The sequence below is a fragment of the Carya illinoinensis genome, chromosome 3 (genome assembly GCF_018687715.1).
Source record: "Carya illinoinensis cultivar Pawnee chromosome 3, C.illinoinensisPawnee_v1, whole genome shotgun sequence".
Classification (NCBI taxonomy): Eukaryota; Viridiplantae; Streptophyta; class Magnoliopsida; order Fagales; family Juglandaceae; genus Carya; species Carya illinoinensis.
The window spans coordinates 19,265,552-19,291,880 of NC_056754.1; the positions used below are offsets into that span (position 1 = coordinate 19,265,552).

Below are 26,329 nucleotides of genomic sequence, written 5' to 3' on the forward strand. Positions count from 1 at the left end.
ATATGAATCTCCCTACCATTGCCAACTCTCCAATGAGTGCCCTTCTTAAGCAGGACTCGAGCAGCAAGGGTGCTTCTCTAAATATAGGAAAGTTTTCCACTTAGTTTAAGCTTGAAAGAACTGTTCCTTTGGAAAGTACTTCTGTTTTGGTACTTGGGATGCTAGTGAATGAGGGTCTTGAAGAAGCCTCCATCCTTGTTTAGCGAGCATGGCGAGATTGAAATCTTCCCAATCTCTAAATCTCATCCCTCTGGCCACTGCTTTTGATTTTCCCATTTTGTTCCGTGAAATCTAGTGGATTCTCCTCTCCTGTTCTTGCTACCCCTACCAAAAGTGCTACATCACCTTATTAATCGCTCTCAGCAAGTTATAAGGGAGTTTAAAAACTGCCATCTATAAGTAGGCAAGGCCTATATAATAGCTTTTAAAAGGATTTCCTTGATTGCATGTGAGAGAGACTTGACTTTGAAGTTACTGATTCCATGAGAGACTTGACTTAGATCGAGCTCTTCCCATCAGGGCTGGGAGTCCCAAGTATTTTTCATATGATATGCTTGATCTAATCCCTGCAATGCTTAGAACAATGGCTTGAGTTTCTCTTGGAGTATTCCTGTTGAATTGTATAGATGTCTTGTCCTTATTGAGTCTTTTTCCAGAGGCCTGTTCATAGGTATTCAGCAGGTAGATTAATCTACTCCATTCTAATGAGTTAGTTCTGCAAAAAAAGTAAACTACTATCTGTAAAAAAAAATTTTAAAAGAAGGATGATTAATATAAAGTTTTCCTCTCTTCAAGGGGACTCCATTGATAGCATCTGTTTGTTCTACATTATTCAGTAGGGAACTCAAAGTTTCAGCACAAAGGATAAATAGTTAAGGTGATAATGAATCACCTTGCATAATTCCTCTAGATGGTTTGAAAGATGGTTGAGGAATGCCATTAATCAAGATGGAGTAAGACTTTCATCACTAATGCAAACCACTGGTGTGCAAAACCCATCTTCCTCATTACAACTCTCAAGAAGGCCCATTCTACACAATCATAGGCCTTACTCATGTCAAGTTTCAATGCCATATAACCTTATTTTCCTGATACTTTACTGTTCATCATATGCATGGCTTCATAAGCTATAATGATATTATCAGAGATTAATTTCCCTGGAACAAAAGTAGATTGAGTTGGTGGGATGATATTTGGGAGAATTTTTTTCAGCTTATTTGCAGTGGTTTTGGAAATGATCTTATAAAGGACATTACAGAGACTAATGGGCCTGAAATCAGACACGTTAGTAGGGGATTTTATCTTAGGAATAAGTGCAATGAAAGTGTCATTGATATCAAAAACCATACCACCAGAGTTGAGAACATAGAGAACAACTTCAGTGACTTCTTTTCCAACAGACTCCCAATGAGTTTGGTAGAAAGCAAGGAGGAAACCATCTAGGTCAAGTGAACTCAGAGAATTCATCTGGAACACAACCTCCTTGATGATTTTATTCCTTTGGTTTGCACATTGATGGAAAAATTTTGTGTTCTTATCCACTTCTTTAAGCCATCTTTGTTTAGCTCTCTACTTCCATTTAACATCCTCATCTTCAAGAAGTAAGTCAACCTCTTTTTTAACACCTTTGTTAGACTCCTGAAGCCTCGAGGGCTAAGATAGTTTTTAGTTGACAAGTCTCTTAGAGTTCCCAAAAGTCACCTTACTCCAGGTCTGCAATTTGGCTTTACATCTTTGTAGTCCTTTAGTTGCAATTGCTAGCTTGTGTGAAGTCAACATAGGTTTCTTCCATTTCTCTTTTACTAAAAGCAAACAATCCTCTCTTAGTGCCCAATTAGCATCATACCTGAAAGGCTTCTGAGGGGCTATAGTGACAGTAATAGGCTTATGATCTAAACTTTGTGCCATCTCATGAGTCACAAAAGAAAAAGAGAATAAGTCTTGCCATCTTGAGTTGCCAAAAACACAATCCAGTCTTTTCTTTATAAACTGCCCTCTTCTCTATTGTTGCTCCAGGTGAACATGTCTCCCACATAGCCTAAATCACTCAAACCACTGTCCTCCACAACTAGTCTGAAGTCTTCCATCTGATTGTAAGGTCTCATAGCATCCCCAAACTTCTCATCCTGGTATAAAATCTCATTGAAATCTCCCACAAGCAGCGATGCCATGCCATATAAAGGTTTTACAGCGCTAAAAAGGTTCCAGCTATCAGTTCTCCTAGAAGTTAGAGAATTTCCATAAAAACCAGTTAAAATCCATTCCTCTTATGCTAAAGAATGAGTGCTTAAAGAGATATGACTCTTAGTGTATGATTCAATACTACAGCATAGTCTCCTATCCACAGAAAAGCAATGCCTCCACTGAGGCCTTTGCTATCAATCACAAAACTATGATCGAATCCTAATCTTATTCTCACTATTTCAACTTTTTCTCTATTGCACTTAGTTTCAATCAGGAAGATGAAACTTGGACTCTTATTTTTCACCAAAAGGTGAAGCTCTCAAAATGTCCGAGAGTTCCTAAGCCCCTACAATTCCAGCTAAGGCAACTCATTTATGTTGGCAACCACCACCATGTTTGTCTGGTTTAAGCTCTCTCCAGATAAGAGTATTGTTTTTGCCTTCTTGGGAACTCCTTTGGGCTAATCCTCCATTCCAGTTAAAATACTTCTCCTCTTGGTTTGACCATAACTAACAGGTACATATTATGGTCATTAGAGGAATCACAAGTGAAAAAAATTTTCACAAGCTCTTCTCTTCCAACTGGCCTTTTTTTTTTTTTTTTTATTTTAGCAAGCACCCGAATTTGAGTATTAATAAAGTGATACAAAGAACTCACCTACTCCAAGATAAACTAGTCATTTTTGCGCGTGATAGAAGGAAGTATCAATTGAATCCTGTTGATCATTTCCTATAATATCTTCCATACAATCCTCCTCCCTAAAGTCAACTTTCCCTTTTGGTCAAATTTTCCTTTCCTAAAATATTTTCATTTGAGGAAAATTCTTTAGTATCTAAGGTTGACTTGCCTTCCAAACTTCCCTCTTGTTTTTGAATTAAGACCTTTGCTGAGTTAGGAAACTTTCCAAAATGGTCGTGATCCTCCTGTTGATTGAAACAGCCATTGATTGGAGCTTGATATGGCTCTTGCATATCAGTGATCATTGTGATACTTTCCTTAATAGTCTTTTTGCTTAGACTCCACTGTTGCCAGTTGTGATGGAGTTGCTGACCCCTATCTCTACCATACTTCCTGTATGAATCTCCAACTGGTTTTGATGGGGTGGCACATACTCATGAACCATATTGTAGTTTCTTCTCTTCTAAAGCACTCTACCGTAGTGCAACCATAAAGCAGACTTTCTTTACATGTTTAATAACTCCACAATGAAAACAAAACATTGGAAGTCTTTCATATTTGAAAGGCAGCCACAATTGTTTACCATCAACAGATAGAAATCTACCTCGAATTAGAGGTAAAGTAATATTTATTTCTACATTTAAATGCATGAATTGACCCATCCAAAGCCACTGCTATCAACTTCCACTCCCAACACCTTCTCAAGACCCTTCCCAATTTGGTTTCCCACATCTTTTGTCATGCTAGCAAGTTGCATATTATGAACTTAGACCTAGAATACTTCTGGTTAGAAAGGAATTTCCTTTGGAGAAGTATTCCCATTAAACTCCTGAATGCACACCAGCATCCTATCAAAGGTCCAAGGCCTCCCCAATAGCACTTTTGCCTTGTCTTGTTCATATTGAAACTCCACTAGCATTTTATTTTCCCACACTTCCTTAAATCAAATCCACCCCTCTGGTTTCCAAACTGTGGACATGGTTGTTCTGAAAGCCTCCCTATTTACATTCTTATCTGCAATCACCTGTGCTAGAAGACAAGACTTGCATTTTGACATAAACTCATGTAGAGTTGAAGGAGATAGAACAACTTCCTGTTTTTCCTGATCAATGAGACTAAAAGAGACCCACATCTTCTCTAACTCACCCTTCATAACAACCTCTTCAGACCAATAAGAGACGAAGTCTTTTCCTAAGCAAAGAGAGAAATCTCACCCTTCAAAAGGAGAGGACCAAAATTCAGTAGCAGTCTTCTTGCAGTTAGTTGTTGTCATATATATTGAGACTAATAGCCACATGAGCACCTTAATTTAAGTTGAGAGTTATAAATTGTATGGAAACTGAATATAGCTTTAAAAATGAGAAATATTTTAGCCACAAATAGATTATACAAAAGAAATTCTACAAGCTGATTTGGCTTCATGTAATTCGTCAAAGTTATTTTTATTATAAAGTAAATCTACCAGATCACATAAATCCACGTGAGTTTGTAAAATTATTTTTATGTAATTTCTTTGTGGCTATAGCAGTACTCCTCTTTGAAGATTAATTGCTCAAATTTAAAGTTTAAAGAGCTTTATAAATCATCAGACAAATATATATAATAAAATGTTTTTTTTTCATCTTAAATTTATATAGTATTTTTCGTTTGGGCCTTATTAATTGCTCAATATAGCCCATTTTCGTTTTAGTGTAAGGGGTAATTTTTGGCATAAATAGAAATCTTTGTCTCAATTTGTTCCCTCTAGTCCCAATATTTAGGCTATAAAACATAAGAGTGTTGTCCTAATTTTACCGCATAGCATACTTAATTATTGAGAATGACATAACTAGAGTAACAACGTGCTCGTGGAATAACATCAATTGACCCAAATTTGCCTTTAGGTAAATATTTCTACTATGTATTTTATTATTAAACCATCTAACATAAAAATTAAGAGAAAAAAAATTGAATATAAAATCAGAGCTTGTTGAACAAATTAATAATGATCTCACTTCTCAAGCTTGAAGGGTTGAAAAATAAACATTTCTCGCATATATGCAAAGGGAATAAAATTTCAAAAGTAAGAAAGGGGAGGAGATGTAACCAACCTAAATATACCTTGAAAGATGAGAAATGTTTTTCTTCTATAATCTACAATCTATGTGGCATGTTTTAATTATGGACATTAATGCTATATACCATCTTAGATTGTGTAGTCTCAATATACTCAATTTGAAAAAAAGTAAAGGCGATCATTAAAAAAATAATTCTTTTATATAAATTTTAGATTTACTCACTTTTTTTAAAAAGAATACATAACGACTATATATTCTTTTTTTCTTTAATGGAAAAAATGAAACTTCATTAACTCAAAGAAATAGCATAAACCTGCATACAATCTGGACTAATATCCAATTCAACAACATCTGTTTCTAACTCCAGAGATGCCTTAGCAAGATTATGAGCAAACTCATTGCCACATCTTTTAATAAAAACAACTTTCCAATTAATGAGGTTTGAAAGTAGAAGCTTTGTATCACTCAGGATCATTCCCACTCTATCACATATGTCCCTTTGCTGTTGAAGACCAAGAACAACTTGTCGTGAGTATATATTCTAAGACTGTAAATATCATTTCTCATTAATTATTTTTTCAATATAATAATCTATATAAGAAACCACACAACTTAGTACACCATATCAAATTATATAAATGAAAATTAACCATAATTTCAAGAGGAAAAATAACTTTTTTTTTGGGGGGGTATTAATTAGCATCAATTACGCATGAGTTCTAAGCATTAGAAGATTGACCAGTAATATCCATCCCTAAAAATAAATCTGTATTAATGAACGTTTTTCACCCGCTAAGCAAAGTGGTAACGATCGATGTGCCATTAATTGGTGTATTAAATTTTATAACGAAGCGCCACATTGCTGGTTTATCCTTATATATACATTAATGCACGGAATCATCAATCACAGGATGTGGCTTCAAAATTCAGACTGAATTTGATGGCTACTTGCTAAAAAATTGTAAAAAGTCTCGATACATGAGCATCGTGGGTGCCCAATAGTAGAGAAATTGGATCATCATCCTCCATCCACAACGGGCCACCTATATCTATGGTCTTGTGTAGACTCTTTCAGTTTGCTATCGGTCTCTCAAACTCTTCACACAAGTAGCTTCTATTGCCCCCTTCTGCCCAACCCTCTCATGATATGTATATAGATCTCAAATGACACCCATGTAATATGTATATAGATCTCAATGTAATAAATATAGTGAATTCCACATACTGTATATATATATATATCTATCTAAAAGGTGTTTGAATTAAGAATTTGTTAAAAAGTTTCGATACATTTGAAATTTTTGGGCCAAATGAGCATCGTGGGTGCCGCAATAGTAGAGAAACTGGATCATAATCCACTATCCACAACCACCTATATGACATATCTATGATCATATATCATGCTCTTTGTCCAAACTTTCAATTTGCTATTGGTCACTCAACTCTTCACCCATTGGCTTCTAGTTCCCCCTTCTGCCCAACCAAAACCCTTCCATGTATTGACACCCCATGCAAAATGTATATAAATCTTAGTGTAATAAATATAGTGAACTTCACATACTATATATAAGTATATATATAGTTTGAACAAAAGCATCTTCTTCCTCTTTGTTAGTTAAAGCACTAGTTGCAGGTTTTTCAGGTTTACTAGAGGAAGGTTTTTCAATCTTGATATTTTTTAGCATTTGATTAATTTGATCAAGAGTTTTGGTTTGTTTTGTTATGGGATCAAAGATTGGCCTTTTTTCTGGTAAAATAATCAAAGGTTTGTTAGTAGACTGGGAAACAGGTGTTGAAGATTGGATAGAAATTGGATCTTCTATCTTTTCTTCTATCCTATCCAGTTGTTGTCCTATGGTTTGGAGATAAGTATTAGAAAAATTATTCTGTTGGATAATTTTCTTTGTTTCAGACAAAACTGTGTTAATTTCTTGATTATTGGACTCAGTATTGGGTGCTTTAAAAGGTGAAGCGGTTAAATCAACACTAAATGAGAAATAACAATTGCCTCTGAAGGAGGATGACTGGACTTAACAGTAGTCCTTCCTTCTTTCTTGACAAAATCAGTTTTTAAAAAATTCAAACTATTTTTTAAAACATAATAATTTTCAAGGAAATCAAAGAAAAGAATGTGTTTTTGTTCGGTGTTCATCTTTTCTTTCCATTTGCGTTTAACACGTGAGTTTTCAAGATTAGAAAAAGTAGCATGATAAGTTTTTCTCTTATCACGGTTTTCTTTTGAATTGTAATCTTTGAACAGAGAAATTAAATCTATTTCAAAATAATTTCTGTTAATGACATTAAGCTGACTAGGTAAAGGAGCAATGGAAGCAGCCATATCTGAAGCTGTAGGAGACAAAGTTGAAGTATCTTCATCATCCTTGTTAGCTTCTTCCTTTATGGATTTGCCTTTAGATGTTTCAACATCTTTGGCTGAATAAAAGGCAGAGGTAATTTGAGAGGTTGTAGAAAGCCCTTTCATTTTTAAATCAGAATTATTTAAAACAGGTTGAGCAGCTTTTGCAGAATCCTTAAGAAAGATATTGAGATTTTGATCTCTTCTTTCACAGTCTTCTGCTGTAGGATTAAAAGAAGATCTAGATCTAGCAAAAGAGTTTCTTCTGAAACTTGTAGCCGGAGTTGGATCAAAGCTAATTTTGGCATTACCATCTAAATATTGTTGAATATAATCAAAATCAGGTTTGGCAGTTAAGATGGGAGCAGGTGGAACTTCTTGATTTAGGATCCATTCATTACGAAGAGAAATATCTTTCCAATGAATCATTGTTGGAACCTTTACGTTGGCATCAGGGGTAGAACTTTGGATTAACAAAGTTTTTCCTCCTGTAGATTTTAGAACAGTTTTGGGATTTAAAGTTGATTTTAAAACCCTGTAATAGATTCGGTAAATAACAGCAAGGGGTTTGCTTCCTTTGATCATATCATAACCAGAGGTAGCAATGTTTAAAGTTAAAGCTTTTAGAATATTTGGATCATTCAAAGCAAGTGGTAGATCAGGAAAGCAATCAAAGTAAACAGGACCATTGAACAAAAAAGATTGAATCATACCAAGAATGCTAGTTTCAAACTGATTATGTCTAGCATCTCTTAAGCATAGAAGAATAGAAGCATTAATTCCCAATCTTGTTAATGGTTTAACAGCGATCTTAACGGATCCAATATGAAGAAACTTATAACCTTTTGACAAGAATTCCTGTATGGATTTCTTAGTGAAAAGATAATATTTTTCTTGAACATTGGAGACTTCACAAGTTTGTTCAACAGTTTTAACTTTGAATTCTGAATTAAAACTGAGATTAGACTTAAACCAACTTGTTTGATAAATAGAACTAGGTTGAATACGTGGAATCGTCCATTGATTCCAGTTAACAGAAGGATCAGTTTCTTCAACTGAGAAATCTTCCTCATTAATGATATCAGGGGGTTCAATCCTGTAACTGGAACTAATAGTTGAATTAGATATATACATTTTACTTACTTTGTTTTTAAACAAAACAGCGCCTCACACCTCAGAAGTCTCAGGTACTCTCAAAGCTAATCTCACCCTGGCATCCAAATACCCTACGCTCACCTAGCAACGGGTCTTACAGGACAGTAGGTCTCTTGACAAGTCTGGGGATAACTAGACAGAGTAAGAGCTCGGTCTTTGGTTTGTAGAACAACAAAATAAGTGAAATGATAAGAAGTAATTACGAACTATTAATTACCAGGAGCCGAAAAGATGGCTCTGATACCAAAGAAAAGCGGAACAAATAGAAGATGAAGAATCTGAGGAATAGAATACAAAGAAAATGAAAGATAAGCACGAAAATGAATAAAGAAAATGAAAGATAAGCACGAAAATAAAAAGCAAGAACTAAACGTGAGCAAGAATATGTTGTGGCTCAGCCGACCAATGCATGTATGCCGTACTGAAATATAAATATGATTGCAAAAAATAAATAATGGAAAATATAAGCAAATACTGAATATAAACAAGTTTATTAAAATAAACAAGTTTAAACAAGATTACAGAAGAATATCTGCAGAGGTTATGGATGAAGAAGAAGAGAAGGAAGGTGAGGGAGGAGAGAGGCTCTGGGCGTAGTACCTAGAGTCGAGGGAGAAACTCTAAAAGAAGTTGTGCCTAATGCTGAGGCCAGGCATTCCTTTTATAGAGCAAGGAAGCACTGTATATAATCATTAAAGTAGATATACAGTGAAAGTAAAAGTAAATGGTACTGTACACAATCATGAGTAGAGGTACAGTAAATATGTCACTTGTGATTGAACAGTGTATTCAATCCCGTGAATCAAGGCAGCTAGCTGTCAGCTGAATAATGATGGATCAATCATCAGATAGTCTTGGAGTGTCTTATGAATCATGTCCAAATGTGTTACTGTAGGAGGCTTCAGAGGAGGCTTCTGATTCTGGGTCAGAACTGTCTTCCTTTAGCGATTGTTGGAGTAGGTGAATTAAATCCTTCTTTGTTAGTCCCGTAGAAATATTCTTTTTCTTGGACTTGGAGGATTGAACAGACTTTTGGGAAGAGGAAATAGTTGCTTTCTTCTTTGAAGTGGTCGAACTGGTCGGTGCCTGGATTAATGGATATTCAGGTGCTGATCGGTCAATAGCAGGGAAATCTTCAGAGTTTTTCAGATTAAGGGTAGTCTAACCAAACTCTTTAGAAATAGTATTGATCGTGTTTGTCATGTGAGGGAATCTGTCCCACCATTTAACAAAGGCAAACCTGTGTAGAATATCACCATTTTTCTCGTAGGACCATTTTAGGATCCATGGAGGTTTGAATCTTTTACTGAAATGAATGCAGTATGGAAATTTAGTCTCATATGCATCCAACTTTGGAGAGATTGCTTGAATAAAGATTTGTAGGCCCATTGGAGTTCTTCTGGGAAAATGTTTGGAATGAGTCCAAATTGGTGCCACCATTTATTGAACCATAGTGGAATTTTTCCTCTGAAATTCTTATCAAAGTTAAAAAACCACGAATGTGACATATCTGGTGTCTGGAAAAGCATGAACCTGAACCAGGCATCAATGTAGTCATAATAATTGTAAGCAATTTCTGAATCACGGAGTTTTTTGGAAGTAGAGGGGTGTGTACCCCAATCTTCTTCAATGATGAATCTGAGAATATAAGCACTATGATAAATCAGTTTGGAATCATCTGTTTTATCATAAATAGGTTTAATGGTTAAGGAATCAGTGTGGATTAGGATACTGGAATAAAAATGGAGATTTTTGGATGGATTCTCCGGGATTCAATGGAAATTGAGGGGAAAATAGCTGGTTGCTATTTTGTAGGGATCTGTGTCTATGGATCGATTGGGTTCAATGTAGAATAGGTCCCAAGAATACATTTTTTTGATGTATTGGGTTTTTGAAGCAGTGAGGAATAATTGAGTAGGCCTTGCTGTTGCTGAAGCAATAGGTTTGGCATATGGATCATATGGAGCTGAAACAGTTGAAGCAAAAGAAGCAGGTTTTGATATACTACCCAAGGTAGTAAATCGGTTGGCAATTTCCACAGGAGGTGCCGGTTTGGTTGAAACAGGTGGTGGTGGGGCAGGGACAATTTGTTTTCCTTTATCTCGTTTTTTGCTCATGGTTGCTGCAAGAATTCACGAGTAAGGAAATCAGGAATAGAATTATCAGAACCTTTAATATACTCAATATAAAAGTCAAAAACACTTAAAATAACTTGTCATCTGGCGAAAATATGTTTAGATGCAATGTTTTGAACATCTTGTTCTAATACATATTTAGCACTCATGCAATCAATGCGTAACAGGAATTTTTTGTTTAATAAATCACTTTGGAATTTTGATATGCATAATACTATAGCAAGTATTTCTTTCTTAATAGTGCTATAATTATGCTGTGCAGGGTTCCAGACTCCAGAATTGAAACGAACAATTTGCTCAGAAGAGTCTGGTGAAACTTTTTGTTTTAGAATGCCACCATAACATATGTTTGAGGCATCTGTTTCCACAATTTTGAAGGAATCAGGAGTAGGAATACCAAGGCATGGAAGAGTTTTGACATATGCCTTGATCTGCTTAATAAGATTGGTATGGATATCTGTCCAAACAGGAGGATTAGTATGCATACGATCAACCAATGGTTTACACTGTTTTTTCATGTTTTGATAGAATTCAGCAACATAATTAAGGGAACCAAGGAATCTTTGTAATTGATTTTTATCAGTGATGACATCAGGAAATTTGTCAGCAAATTCTATAGCCCGATTGATGGGTCTAATTTTACTTTCTGAAATATCATTACCAAGGAAACGAATCTTGGTCTGGAACAAATTGATTTTCTTTGCAGAAACAACAAGATCATTTATTCTGATGATATCAAGAAACGTTTGCAAATGTTTCCAGTGTTCATCAATGGATTTGGAGAATATGAGAACATCATCAATGTAAACAATGGTAAAATGGGTGAAGGCATTGAAAATGTCATTCATGATATTTTGGAATTCACTAGGGGCATTTTTGAGGCCAAAGGGCATCACGTTCCACTCATAGTGACCAAGGGGAGTAGTGAATGCAGTTTTGTATCTATCTGACTCACAGATCTGGATTTTCCAAAATCCTGACTTAAGGTCGAATTTGCAAAAGACTACTGCATCACTTAATCTCTGTATTAAGTCATTTTTGTTGGGGATGGGATACCTGATCCACTCTAAGACTTTGTTCAAAGGTTTGTAATTAATAACTAGACGAGGAGTACCTCTTTCTATTTCTGCATTTTTTTTTACATAGAAAGCAGCACAAGACCATGGAGACTTACTAGGTCTAATAATGTTTTTAGCAAGCAAATCTTTGATTTCTTGTCTACAGAATTCTAAAGTTTCACTATTCATCTGAATAGGGCGAGCTTTAGTGGGAATGTTTTTCTCAGAGAAATCCTTAACATAAGGAAGGGAAATAACATGTTTTTTCCTATGTCAAAAAGCATTGGGGAGATCAAAACAAACATCAGAGATTAATCTTTGATTAAAATCAGCAATTTTTTATTGGAGTAAAGGATTAGACAAATGTTCAGAGATCTTTTTGTATTTGATTTCTTGTTGAAGGGAATTCAAATGCTGGGTTTTTGCCAAAAGCAAGGATTTCAAGTTTTTGTCAGTGTCGATTTCGAATTTTGTAGCGAAAGTAAATTTCACTTTCTGTCCAAAAGGATCAGTAGTGATACCATTTTTGTCAGAAATAAAATGATATAAAGCAGAGATAAAAGGGATTCCTAATATGACTTTATCAAACATATTTCGGACTAAAACAGAAGGGATTTTGAAGCAAACATTATCTTGGCAAACATGAGCATTGCTTAACTCATAATTGATCTTCATCTTAGATCCATTTGCCGTAGATAGCTTTTCAGTAGATTTTTCATAATATCTATAGGGAACTAATCCTTCTTGGATACAATTCATATCCGATCCGGAATCAATCATAACAATAACAGAGAATTTGAAATCATGAGCAATGATAATGTTAACACGTGAAAACCATTTGGGGGGAATGGAATGGCGAATTAAAGCAATCTGATTTTCTGAAGATTTCTCTTCAGTTTTCTCAGAACTAGAAGGCTGCTCATCATCAGAAGGGATGTTATGATCAAACTGTTTATCAATTTTAACACATAAAAGCTCTTACTGTAGAGCAGAGTTTGAATCTTTGAGTTTATTGACCTCAGTCTTGAGTTCAATAATCTCTTTTTTGATTAGATTTACTTCATTTTGTAAATCTTGGGTGGAAACTTCTTTAGGTTTTTTCTTCTGAAACCTTTCTAAAGTTTCTTGAAAATTGATCCTTTGTTTAGGAGGCTCTGACTCAAGATGAGTCAGTGTCTTCTTGAGCTTAAGAATGTATTCTTGTTTAAGCTCTAGATCCTGAATTTGTGAAATCATAGTTAATAAAAGATTTTCTTGTTCTTCACCATTGGATAAAACATTAATTGTTTTTCCTGTAGGTTTGCAACAAGAGTCAGTGCAGTTACAACCAAACTTAATAATGGGAGAATCAGAAGATTTAGTTTCTAAGTGATATTCTGAATCACTAGAACTGAATTCACTCATGTCAGAGGAAGAAGCTTTCATTTCCATGAGTTGGAATATTTCTTCTTGATCAATGACACTAATATTCAACGCATTAAGCTTATTTTTGAATTTGTTAGGTTTCTGGGTACATTTATTAGCAAAATGTCCCTTCTTCCCATAATTAAAACATTTTCCTTTTGAAACATTTTGGAAATTCTTCTTTTTAGGAAAGGATTTCTGGTTAGGTGATTTTTTATAAAAATCATCACGGGGTTTTCTCCTGTAACCACCACGAGGTTTGGAAAACTGTTTAAACTGCTTGGGCTTTCGTCTAGAAGGAGCAATAGTAGGAAGGCCATACTGTTCACAAAATGTTCCCATTTCGTACTTGGCTTTCTTATTATTTTTCAACTGTTGACGAAGCATACGCTGATCATTGCACATACTAATACCCAGCTTCTTAATTACGCTGAAAATATCACTATAAGTGAAATTATCATAATTAAGAAACCCTGAGGTATCAGTGAGTTCATCCTTGACTTTGAGAGCAAAAAGATGAGGTAAACCATCGATGAATTTTTCCTTCCAGTAAGGCTTCTGACTGTCATCCCGAAGCATTACTCTGGAGGTAAAAACATCTTGATACCATCTGTAATTAGACATTTGACGACATCACAGATTATTTAAATAATTAGAAACACGATTTGTAATATTAGAAGGAGTACCAATAAAGTGCTTAATAATAGTATAGATTAAGGTATTAACACCATCGAAAGGAGTAGAGTTAATAGAGGGATCAAAAACAGGAAGTCCATTGTCATCTTTTTTGACGGCATGTTGGATTGCTTCTCTGGTCTCCGGAAAAAGGTGTTTATCCGACCAATTACGGATCATTCCAGTAAAACTAGTGGTTAAGATAACAACAATATCGGGTTCTCTAATATTATTATTAATGTAAGCATTTGCAACTAAAGACATTTTACTCATGGTATTTAGTATTTCTTGTTCAGACATACCATCAATATTCCATTCGTAAGTTTTATCAGCTGAATAAGATGACTAAGATTGAAAGATTTTTTCTTCGAATTCTAAATCAGGGGGTGTAGGTTTTGAATACCAATTTCTTGTAAAACTCATTGGATTGGGTTTGGATTCAAGACCAGCAAGTTTGAAATCATCTTGGTGAAAATTCTTTTTGAGTAAATCAATGTTTCGAACAGTTGAGGAGTCACTTTCAGATGAGTCTGCGTCAGTAGTTTGAACAAAACCATCTTATATATATATATATATATATATATATATCTTTTCAAAGGGTGTTTAAATTAAAAAAATTATAAAAATCTTGATACATTTGACCTTTTTAGATTAGATGAGCATCGTGAGTGTTGCAATAGTAGACAAACTGGATCATAATCCACCATTCACAACCACCTATCTGATATATCTATGGTTCTCTGTACACTTTTTCAGTTTGCCACCGACCTTTCAAACTCTTCAACCCATTGGCTTTATGGACACCCATGCAATATGTATATGGATCTTAGTGTAATAAATATGGTAACTCCACATATTATAAATATATATATATATATATATTTGAACGGATTTTAAATTAAAAAACTATACAAAAATCTTGATACATGCATCTGACTTTTGTAAGTTAGATGAGCATCATGAGTGCCGCAATAGTAGACAAACTGGATCATAATCTACCATCCACATCTACAACCTTTTGTGACTTTTTCTATGGTGGAGAGTGGTCGAAAAAAGATAGGATTAAGTGGCAAAAAAAAATTTTCCCACCAAAATTTTTCGTGGGACATTTGTGGCATGAGTTTTGCTATATTCAAACAAAGTCGCATACTAATACTGATTTCTTCATATTTAAAATTTAAATTAATAATATTTTCAATAAAATCTACTTTTTGACCAATCACAATAGATTAGTGTACATATTAGTCCATAGTTGAGCTTGCAACTAGATTTTTTCTTATGGCATATAATAAGTGGCAAATACTATTTTTATTACCAATTTTTTTTTTCATGGAAAAATATACATGTTTTCCACAAATCCAATTTGTGGTAAAAATTAGTTTGGTCCATAGCAAAAGATGTTTGGATTTAAGACCTTGTGGTCCTTTAAATTTATTTACCCACTAATCTTTTTGGTCGGAATTAATACAATTCCCACGATAATATTCATGGAAAATATGGTGGCATAAAATTTTTTGTGATGTATCTTGTTTTGCCAAAAACATGTTTGTAATAGATTTCGTGGTACCAATTATATCACAAAATGAATTATAGTTGTCAAACTCCATCTTTTCCCACCATCTTGTATGATTGCTAATGTTCATTTTTCATGAAGGTCTACAGTTTGATGGCAAATACATATTAGCTACCAAGCATAAAGTGGTAAAAAGTATTTGCCACAAGTTACATTCATGGCAAAAGCTAAAATATTTTAAGAGAGAGAAAGAGATTTAGCCAAAAATAATCATAACAAATAGTCTAATATAGGCTTAAATAAATATATTCCAACATTAGAGATCAAAATTGACACTTATAATAATTTAAAAAGGAAATATTAGAAGAATTTACATTTGTTTTTACAAACTTATCCATTCTTAATACATTCAAGTTTTAAAAACCAATACCAAATCATGTTTTACAAACTCAAAACTGCTCCATCACTTAATCACACTTCAAAATAATTCATCTGTATCCAACTCCATTCCATGCTCAAACATCAACACAAATGAAGCCAAATTACCTGTAAAATAATGGGTGACTATAACTGAGAAATGCTTGCTGGAAAATGTCATAAAGATAAAATGACATGGAGAAGAAATCATCTACATGAAATCAAAGAACCATAACTTACAAGCAACGTGTCAATTCTATCTAAAGGGAAAATTGCCCTAGGACTCTTTTATTTGATTTGGGTTAATTTAAATGAGTAAAAAGGAAAAAGATAAGAAAAAGAATCCAACTTAGATGCATTTGTGCATCCTGAAGGATCATGTAAATGTTAGAACTCTGCAGCAAATCAGAATTCGACGTAATTACAAGTTTTTGGTGGCGATCTTATTTCCAACAGATAAAAATCACCACAATAGACCTTATTTCTTGTAATGAGTTCAACAACTGTTTTAGAATACGAACATAGCACAACCTTCCTTGAACCAAAACTTGGAAAACAAAGACTTCCAATCTCAGATTTACATACTTTATAAAAAGAAAGCATGCATGCTTTAGTTTGAAGTGTTTATGACATACTGTATGAACCGGTGTCTTTAATTCACTTGCAAACATCATGAACCTGTAATGAGAAAAATTCTTGTGCTTAACTTCATATTTATATTCAGCCAACTTCTTTACATTGTTGTTACTAAATAAGCTGCCAGTATTTTTTTTTTTTTTTAAATAAACTAAGTTGCCAATGTAGTACCAACATGACAGTTTGAACGTACTAGTTTGAATAAAATCATTGGTTACTTACTTAGGCTATTAATCTTGAAGAAAAGTGTTAAAAAAATACATTCTCATCGCCACTAGTTTAACACATAGTCATAAAGGGTGGTTAAACATAATCAAAACATGATTCAAACTCAATATTAAAGGTAGAAGATCTTCTCAATATTAAAAAAAGTATCAATAAGTATCAATATTCAATAAGCCTAAATTAATTTTCTTAGCTGAATCCTTTAAACTTAATGCACATCACTTGACTATTTACTTGGTACACTTTATGTACTTTAGTTCATAATTATTAAAATAATGGGATAATACTAAATGGTAGTTGAATGAATGTACTTACTAGGTGGAAGATCCTTACTAGCAAAACCCAACACGGCCTTGAAGCTGAACTTGAAAAAACAACAATGCAATTGAAGGAGGTCAGCCCCAAAAACACTCAACAAGATATTATGCTACAACATCAATAATAAAAACATAGGGCTAATAACAGGGAAGGTGAAACCATTTCTGGATGTATTATCCATACATCAATGTATTTCAATTTCAGGCATATGAAATCCAGGGAACACAAATATATAGAATACTTACGACATGCATGGTTGGTGTGAGCATTTTGAGTCGGTTTCTTTAACTTCCTTGTTGCAAAGATCAAGCACATAAAACCATGTTACAAAAATTTTAGAAGTTCAAGAACAAACAAGTAAAAATATAGTTGTCAATTCTTTGACAAAGAGGCAGAGGCAAAATAAACTACCGGAGCTAATTGAGAAAATGACTAACAACAAGATCAACGAACCCAAGCAAGGGATTCAAGCTAGGGTTACAAACTTATCCCAAAGTCCAGCAAAATCGAAAGCCTAATGAAACAATTATGTATCCAACCATCTACACAAAAAATTAAAATATGAAAACCATGCTCTTAGTTAATCAAAAAAACTACAAGAGGTAAAAAGATCTTTATGCAAATCCTTGAGAAAGAAAAAGAAACTATTGAGGTAAAACACCCTTTCTTCTTCTGCTTCGTTGTTCTTCTTCTTCTTCTTCTTCTTTGCTTGGTTAGTGAGGAAAGCATAAATGTAGAGAAGAAGAAAAAAAAAACATAAAATGAAAATGCATCATGCATGTGTCGATTAACAAATAGAACCTCTGATAGTACTACTATTGACTCTAAAACGAAAATGCCTATTTCAACCAATGATCAAAAGCTAGAGATGATTAGAATCTACAAAATAAACAAAAATCAATGTATACAATATTTTGATAAGTCTTGTGGCCATAACTTATAGAGATGAGAGAAACAGAGAGATGAGGGAGAGATCGTGAGGTATCGGGGCTTGAAGAGGGAGAAACTTGGGTGGACGTGAGAGAGCTTCTCACACGGTTGAGAGGAAATCGACGCCGGTGGCTAGGCTTGTGATGGTGCACGACGGCAAGGATGTGGAGAAAACATGAAAATATAGAGGGAGTAGAGTAAGAGTTAGGGCGCAACGGTGGACGGAGAGAAAGGAGGGGGAGAGGGAGGAGGAGTTAGGCGACGACGTCGTGGTGCTATCGATGGTGGCAGCGTGGGCTAGCTATGAGCATTGCTGGGGGGTCACGAGAGGGACGACACAGGTAGGGGAGAGGGGGGAGGGGAGAAAGAGGAAATGAGAGAGGGATTAGAGGTTTTTTTTTTTTTTTTTGAGGGGGGGGGGGGGGGAGGGGGGTGTTTTCATGAGTTTTGTGCCAAAGTAAAAATTCACGAGTAATTAAATTTTAATTGCAGCTAATGTTTTCGTCGCTAAAGCATATAAGCCATGCTGATGAGGGTACAAATTAAATAGTTTTTTGTGGCGACTTTATTCCAGAGAAGAAAGACAATCTAACTCATCACAATAATTATTTTCTCACTAAAGGTCCATATGCTGCCCATGTTTATTATCCAGGAAACAAGTTGGTCACAAAAATTACAGACGTGCTAGGAAAAAATTTTTTACCATCAAATATTGTCGACCACGACAATCTCATGGGAAAATGCCTATAATAAAAAAGCATGCAATAAATAATCATTCAATAGTGATAAATATACCACATCATATTTAATGGGATGAAAATAGGATAGTAGTATAGTTTTCAATATATAAATATGCCCATACACTTGTCAAGAAAAAATAAAAAGAGGAGGGACCGGGACCCATGAACAGTTACCCATTTATATGGCATCCATATATATAGTTTTGATCCGCACATGCATCCAAGGGGCGTTATAAAGCTTCATAGAGATCACAAAACTGGACCATTCACACACCCAACTACTTGTTCACAAACAATGTCTTCTTTCTTTCTGATCTTTCTTTTATGCATAGCCATGGCCACTGCAGCCCCACTCCGGCCAGGTTTTTACATGGAAACATGTCCGGAAGCCGAATCCGTCGTCCAACAAGTCATGAAGAAGGCCCTGATTAGAGATCCCCGGAGCATTGCTTCAGTCATGCGCTTCCAATTCCATGACTGCTTTGTTAATGTAAACTCGCAAGGCTAACTCTTGTGTTTTTTATCTGTTTCAGTTCAGTTTCGTTGTTAATTAGTTTATGAAATTTAGATGCACATATATATATATATATATATGCTAACGGGTGGTTCAATATTATTAAAGGGATGTGATGCTTCTTTGTTGCTGGATGATACAGCAACCATGCTCGGAGAAAAAGACGCCCTCTCCAACATAAACTCTCTGAGATCCTTCGAAGTCATCGATGAAGCCAAGGAGGCCCTGGAAAGGGTTTGCCCCGCAGTTGTTTCATGCGCTGATATCATAATTATTGCCGCTAGAGATGCCGTTGCACTGGTATGTATTTTTTACACAGCATCTCTATTAATTAGTTTTCTCTTTTGGAAAAACAATTAACAAAAAACGAAATCAAAGTTGGTATAGATCGACCTTGCATTACGGTATATTTTGGAAATGAGATCTTTTCCCACTGCAATTTGTCGCGGAATTCTAGGCCAAAGAGGCCACTTTTCTTGAAACTTTTGTCAACTCGGTGCCCTGTTGCCTAATATAATATTAACGTAAATGATTCTTTATAGCCCCAAGTCCAAAGTTACAATTTACAAAGACGGCAATATGATATATAATATTCCCCCAGAGGCGCATGCACTTCATTAGTTTTAGCTAGCTGATGGGGGCACAGTACTCGTTTGTTTGTGACGAGAAAGTCCGAGAAACTTGTTTTTTTTTTTTTTTTTTTTTTTTTTAATATTAATATTAGCATCAAAGATTTTCAGAGATCGATGCATTCTGTTTAAGTATTTGTCAAAATGAAATGATTTCGTTAATGTTGACTCAAACCAGACTGGAGGACCCTTCTGGGAAGTGAGGCTCGGAAGATTGGACAGCTTAAGTGCAAAGCAAGAAGACTCGAATCAAATCATGCCAAGTCCTAGATCCAATGCCAGTTCCCTCATTGATCTCTTCCAGAATTACAATCTCTCTGTCAAAGACCTTGTAGCCCTTTCTGGGTCTCACTCTATTGGCCAAGCTCGTTGTTTTTCCGTCATGTTTCGGCTATACAACCAGTCCGGCACAGGCCGGCCGGACCCTGCCATTGAGCCAAAGTATAGAGAAAAGCTTGATAGGCTCTGCCCGTCTAATGTTGACCAGAACGTCACAGGAGACCTTGATGCAACTCCCCGTATATTCGATAACCAGTACTTCAAGGACTTGGTTGCTGGGAGAGGGTTTCTCAACTCGGATCAAACACTTTTTACGTTCACAAAGACTAGAAAGTTTGTGGAGCTGTTTAGCAAAGACCAGAGCGAGTTTTTCAAGGCCTTTGTGACGGGAATGCTGAAGATGGGTGATTTGCAACGGGACCAGCCGGGGGAGATCAGAAGGAATTGCAGGGCTGTCAATGGCCGACATATGAACATATTGTGGGAATCTTGAGGGCCGGAAAGGATCGTGATTTGATTGAAGGCAATATGTATTGGAAAATACTGAGACAACCTAGCGAATTCATATGCTCTAATGTCCACAGAGATTATGTGGATGGGTGTTGGTTGGAGTTGATTCGGAAACAAATACAATGGCATCTAACATTAAAGGGGCACTACTCCAGATTGTTCATGAAGTGGTTTTTTTATTCCCCTTTCATTATATTTTGATCACTTTTTCTTCATTTTAATTTAGGTCTTTGGAGCGTGATTAATGAGGTTTTGTTTCCAAATTCGTGCACTACATTGAATTTCAACTTAAACGGTGAAACGTATATAATTCATAAATTAATCTATCATGAAATTAAGCAGGAATATTCTGTGTTACGAATTCACGAAACTTCAAATTAAAATAAGTATGCAGGACAGAATTTTGCATCACCCTTTGGACTCAACAAATTAAGAACGTTGCAGTTAAAAAGTCTTTTGTTCTTTTTTTACAAAACCTCATCACTCCTCCCTCCCTGAAAATGCTCCCTTGTAGAGTTTCTCCAGGCTCGTCAACAGAATTGAGGAAAACTAGCTCAACTAAAATCCAAGTTATTTGGGTCCAGTTGTTGAATATTAGAGTCTTCTTCTTTCTTGGTGTGTACTTCGATAACTAAATGATAATATATTATTTTGATTTCTGTACAAAGTTTAGTTGGAGACCCCTCACTCAATGAAGAGTTGAGAACTGCATGTCTCTGCTGTGGCCTCTCCTAGGCCATGAGGCATGAAGACAGCCAATCCCAAGAAACCATGTGGACCAGGAATGCCATTTCTGTGATCGTATTTACCCTATTTAATACTTCTTTTCCTTTTTTTTGGCTCTCTTTGCGTACTGATTTTTTTGGACGATTGTCGGGTCCTCACCCCTTTATTTTATCTCCTAGTTGATTTTCAGTAATTTTTACTATATATATATATATAGAAATGATGTTGCAGTGTCTTTTCTGTTTACTTGGTCTATCATAATCAGATATTGCCAAAATTCTAGAGGCAGAAATCAGATGCGTGAAGAAGATAAGGAACCATTCAAAGCATCTTTGGACGTTTCGCATTAAGTCCCCTGCCAACTCGTAAGGAAAGTTGAAAGCTGGCTTTAAAGTTGAGAGAGAGAGAGAGAGAGAGAGAGAGAGAGAGCACATTAACGGTGGTCCATTCTTTAGTCCTATTGAATATTTGTCTCATTGGCGAAGATAAGCGAAGACTCTAGCTTATGATGTGAAATTAGAGGTTTGTTGTGGAGCATTTGAAATTATCAGTAGTTCTTTCTTTTTTTACCATTCTGCCGTCCTCAGTGGTTGATTACCTATGAACTAAAGTGCTTGACGAACAACATGAAGAGTATGAGCAATCAAAGACACTGGTTTTCGGAAATCCATTTTGATTTGCTGAATTTGAACAACCAAGGACTATTCCCCAAAGGGAAATGACCCAATGTAAGATGTATGGCACCAAATGCCATGCATGCATCTTCAAAGCTTTAGAGGTGCCTATCCACAACTCTAATAGAATGGTAACATTTATTACATGCTACTTTCATCAGATTGATTCGTCAACATTGCTAAAATGAAGGTATAAGTTGTGCAATCCTCCTCTCATTTCTCCGTCGGATAAATGTCATAATCAAAGTAATATTTCCCTGATGGAAATCCAAGGCGGAGTTCCAACTACAGTTGATGTGGTCTCATTACTTCTGTAAAATGAATACAAAGATGACTCGAATTCACAAGAAATTTCCAACTTTTTCAACAATGGTGGCAACGTCGTTTCGCACTAAAACTTTTATTGCTGTATCCTACGTACAAAAGATACCAGCTAGTTTTGACGATAGAAATAAGGATTAATAATAAAAACCACCAGTTCGATCATTCTTCTCAATCTTCTTACCTTCAACACAATCTTGTAAATAAAGATTTGGATTAACTAGATATCTAGAGATGACTTTGGAATAGATTAACAGAAGCAAATAAAAAAATCGACAATCACACAAAGCACCAAGATTAGTGGTTCGGCATAAACAAGTCTACACAAGTTTACATCCATTGGCAAGATTGGTCTTAATGAATTCACTATAAAACAAAGGTGGAGTATAAGAGATCAATCATGAAAGTCCTCTATCCCAAAATTCCAATACACCCAATCAGCTCTAAAGAATCTCCCAAAAGTCTCTCTTTGCTGTGTATTGACTTGTGACAAGTCTGTGTGCCACACTTTACAAAAACATGTTTATATATCAAACGGCATGAAAGCTATATTTTTATTCACTCACACGGGGTGTCGAGCAAACAATCTATCTGAAGTTTACTCAAGCTAACTATCAAGTAGGTGTTAATCGAATAATCTGTCTAAGATTCACTCGAGCAAACTATCAAGTGGGTGTTGAGCGGACAGTCAGGAATAACACTTTCAACAAGAATCAAGCCACCATTCCAACATTTCACACATCATATTTTTCGTCAAGTTCATTCCCAGACAGATGCCAGGCATTGACTGATCAAGACAAGCAAGATTTAGAGAGACTTTATGTTAGATGATTGGTCGTAATTTGACTTAGCTGATCTCGGACCGAGTCATAAATTAACCTAGTTACCATGGCTCAATTCAGAACAGATCGTATTAAAGAGATTTTACATTAGATTATTGATCGTAATTTTACCTAGCTGGTCTAAGACCGATCACCTAGTCTTCCTGACTCATTTACCCGGTTATCATCGAACAATCCAGCACAGATCTCATAAACGAAGCATATATAAGGAACAACTTTGCAACCCAAGTGGCATGTAGTTCTTAACTTACTTGAACGTCAAGGCTTCTAGTGAACAAGGCATAAGCTAGAAACAATCCTCATTAATATATTCAGACCCTCAACATTATAAAAGCAAACAAAACTTCTAGTGTAATGCATATTAGGAGCAACAGAACATCCAAATGACATTCTTGCAATCCAAGAACAGTCCAAACAACATCAAGCCCATCTATGATCCAGGTAAGATCAAACTCAACAAAAATATCAAATATTGCATCTTAGTGATCTAAGCAGCAATAGATGGCTTAGAAGCTCCAGAGAGCTTAGATCTCCTCTTTGCTAAGCTCTCACTCCGTCGTTCACGCTGCTCCTTCAAGCGAGTGGCAAGAAGTTTCTGATACTCGGCTGCCTCTGCCTTAGCCTTTGCAATTCTCTTTTTCTTCTCTGCGATCCTTCCTCGCTTCCTTTGTAAGGTCAGAGGAGTCACCAGCCTCTGAATCTTGGGAGCTTTGCTACACTTCTTGCCTGCGGGAAAGAAATTTGAAATTATTTATCAGCAGAAACCACTAACAAAATAAAGAGGAATAATCCTACACATAGAATCTGTGACTTGTTCTTTGTTGACTATGGGAGCAATTGAAAGCTACAGTTGGCAAACCTGACTTGGTTGTGAATGTTCTACGGTATGTGTTGACATACTTCCGAACGTCATCATCCTTGGAAAGGTTGAACAGCTTCCGGATCTTTGATGCCCTCTTTGGACCTCTCATTCTAGGCTTTTCAACATCAGTCAGTCCAGGAAGGTCATCCTCACCTTTCTTCACAATAACCAAATTCAGAACCGACAGGTCTGGACTAACAATGCACCCATGAACAGACTTCCTTCTCCGCTCTCCATTCCTCCTGCCGTAACCGCGGAAGCAAGTGGTCCCTGTTCAAAAATACTCTGAACCAATTAGCCTCACCATGAGAAAAAGGACACGAGAAATTGCACAACTAGGCTAAATAAATCCACTCAAAAGCACATGCACACACAACTGAAACACAACAAACAAACCTCGATGAAGCAAAAGACGAACACGGCCAGGAGTCAGCACTCCTTGCTTCATTGGAAAGCCTTGCTTGTCACAGCCTCCCATTATTTTAAATACATAGCCCCTGAACTCCTGCCATAAACCATAGAAAATATCTCCATACCAAATGACTTGGAACAAAACATAGCAAAAAAATTGAAAAGATTACTAGTAAAAATGTACATCGCCAAGCGCATCTCCGCTGACTTCTTGTGAGATCCTCTTGTCCCAAAACGCTCGGCTGCAATGGTAATTCATCAACATGGAATTTTGGTTACCACATGATCAGATAAGAAATTTTATGTAGAGAAGAAAACATAAAACTTGAAAAGTCAAATGTTGTAAGGTAAAGCCAAACACTCAAACAGGCATACTGATAGGGTTTTGACACATACATCTGTGGCAACAAAGCACAGTATATGTTCAAGATGAACACAAGAAAATACATACCAAATGATTTGTGGGTATGCACAACATATAAATTGTTGAGTCAATGTGTTTGCATATACAGATAGGCTCAGGGTAAAGACTGCTACACGAAATTTCACATGTTTCACCATATTGGTCTGGACAGACAAGGACTCTCCATGTTCAACCCAACTGCAAAGAACTAGCAGCTAAACAGCTACTGTTATACAACGGACGGAAGTGAAAGAAATGCATTCAATTGCTAAAGCACTAGGTGTCTTACTAGCGTTGCACATGCATAATACAGTTTTGAGTTACCCATAGACAATGTGGGAAGAAATTTATTTCCATAGAACCGTGAAATATCATACGAACGCCAACTCATGAGGCACATACTTTATCTTTGCCTAGACAATGTGTGATGACCCAATCCAAAGGTCCGAGGCCTAGATCATGTACAGAGCTTTTAAGTTATGATTTTTGTAGTACAAAGTTTGGGAAACTTAAAAAGTGCTTCCGCATACTCTCTTTTATATCCAGTATTTTAATAAAGAATGAATATTATTTATTATATGAAATCTTTTCTACCTGCTGCTTCATTAAAGAAAAATAAATAAAGGAAAGGTAAGTAGCACTCCTGCTCCCATAGATTTTCTGAAAATTATGTTGTTCTTAACCTTAGGGGGATGGGGTGTTACACAATGTGAACAATAATAAGTTTTATTTGAACATTATATTTTTGCCTAGACTATCACTGATAACACCTACTTTAAGATATATAGAACTTAACTTTCATAAACCATTGTACAGATTACAGAACGCAAATCAAATCATATACAGGATTAGAGACCTAAATTCCTAAAATTTACTAATACAATCCGAGTAAACACTTTCTGTATCCAAATAAAATTCTCAATTCCACCGCATCAGTTACAATACTTAAAAACGCACCATAAAACCGAGAGAGAGAGAGAGAGAAGGTTTCGTACAGTTTGGTGTCGTCATCGATTTCTAGCTTCTTCTGGCACCCAGTGGTGGGATTTGCGATGTTGAACTGAAACAACAGGGAAACAAAGAAGAAGAGTGAATATCGAAGAAGTGAGGACTATGGTTTCAGAAGAAGAAAGAACGGATTGGATTTCAAAGAACGCCACCTTCATCTTCGATGAACTCGCTCTCCCGGGCCGCCGATGTGAACAATGCCGCTTCTGGCTCTTCCTCCGGTGGGGCTCCCGTAAGCGATTTAGGGTTTTAAACTTAGAGTTCGAATGAGGCCGTTATATATGTAAATGGAAAAAGGTAGTATCTATGTCCCTTATATAGATTTAATATATATTTTTTAATGATTAAGAAAATTATTATTAGTAAATTTATATATTTTTATTTTTTTAATGATTAAAAATGTTTAAAAACTACTTAAAAGAAAAATTAAATAAATAAAAAAGTTATTTGTACTGGTATTTATATTTAGGAAATAAAAATTCTATGTACAGTCATTTTTGTGGACTCTTTTGTGCACTCCAATGATATGATTGGTTGTGTATTAAAAAAAATTAATCCAACCAATCATATTAGTGAAATGTATAAAAAATACTTAAAAATGACTGTACTTAACATTACTTAATAAAACTCTAAACCAAGTCAACATTGTGCACCCCTTGCGCACATCGC

At 35.6% G+C, this 26,329-nt stretch overlaps 2 protein-coding genes across 2 annotated transcripts; one reads left to right on the plus strand and one right to left on the minus strand.

The window, feature by feature from the left end:
* Nucleotides 1-18,698: 18,698 nt before the first annotated feature.
* On the plus strand, nt 18,699-20,603 carry LOC122303652 (peroxidase 17-like). The gene is made up of 3 exons (XM_043115521.1): nt 18,699-18,971; nt 19,104-19,295; nt 19,803-20,603. Exons 1-3 carry the CDS (start codon nt 18,777-18,779, stop codon nt 20,394-20,396), a joined length of 981 nt encoding a protein of 326 aa, XP_042971455.1. The 5' UTR covers nt 18,699-18,776; the 3' UTR covers nt 20,397-20,603.
* Nucleotides 20,604-23,260: 2,657 nt separating this feature from the next.
* Nucleotides 23,261-25,949, minus strand: LOC122303653 (40S ribosomal protein S6-like). Its single transcript, XM_043115522.1, has 6 exons — nt 25,813-25,949; nt 25,648-25,712; nt 24,434-24,491; nt 24,235-24,343; nt 23,836-24,108; nt 23,261-23,702 (listed from the first exon to the last, which is right to left on the minus strand). The coding sequence occupies exons 1-6, from the start codon at nt 25,816-25,818 to the stop codon at nt 23,464-23,466; spliced, it is 750 nt and encodes a 249-aa protein (XP_042971456.1). The 5' UTR covers nt 25,819-25,949; the 3' UTR covers nt 23,261-23,463.
* Between the last annotated feature and the right edge of the window lie 380 nt (nt 25,950-26,329).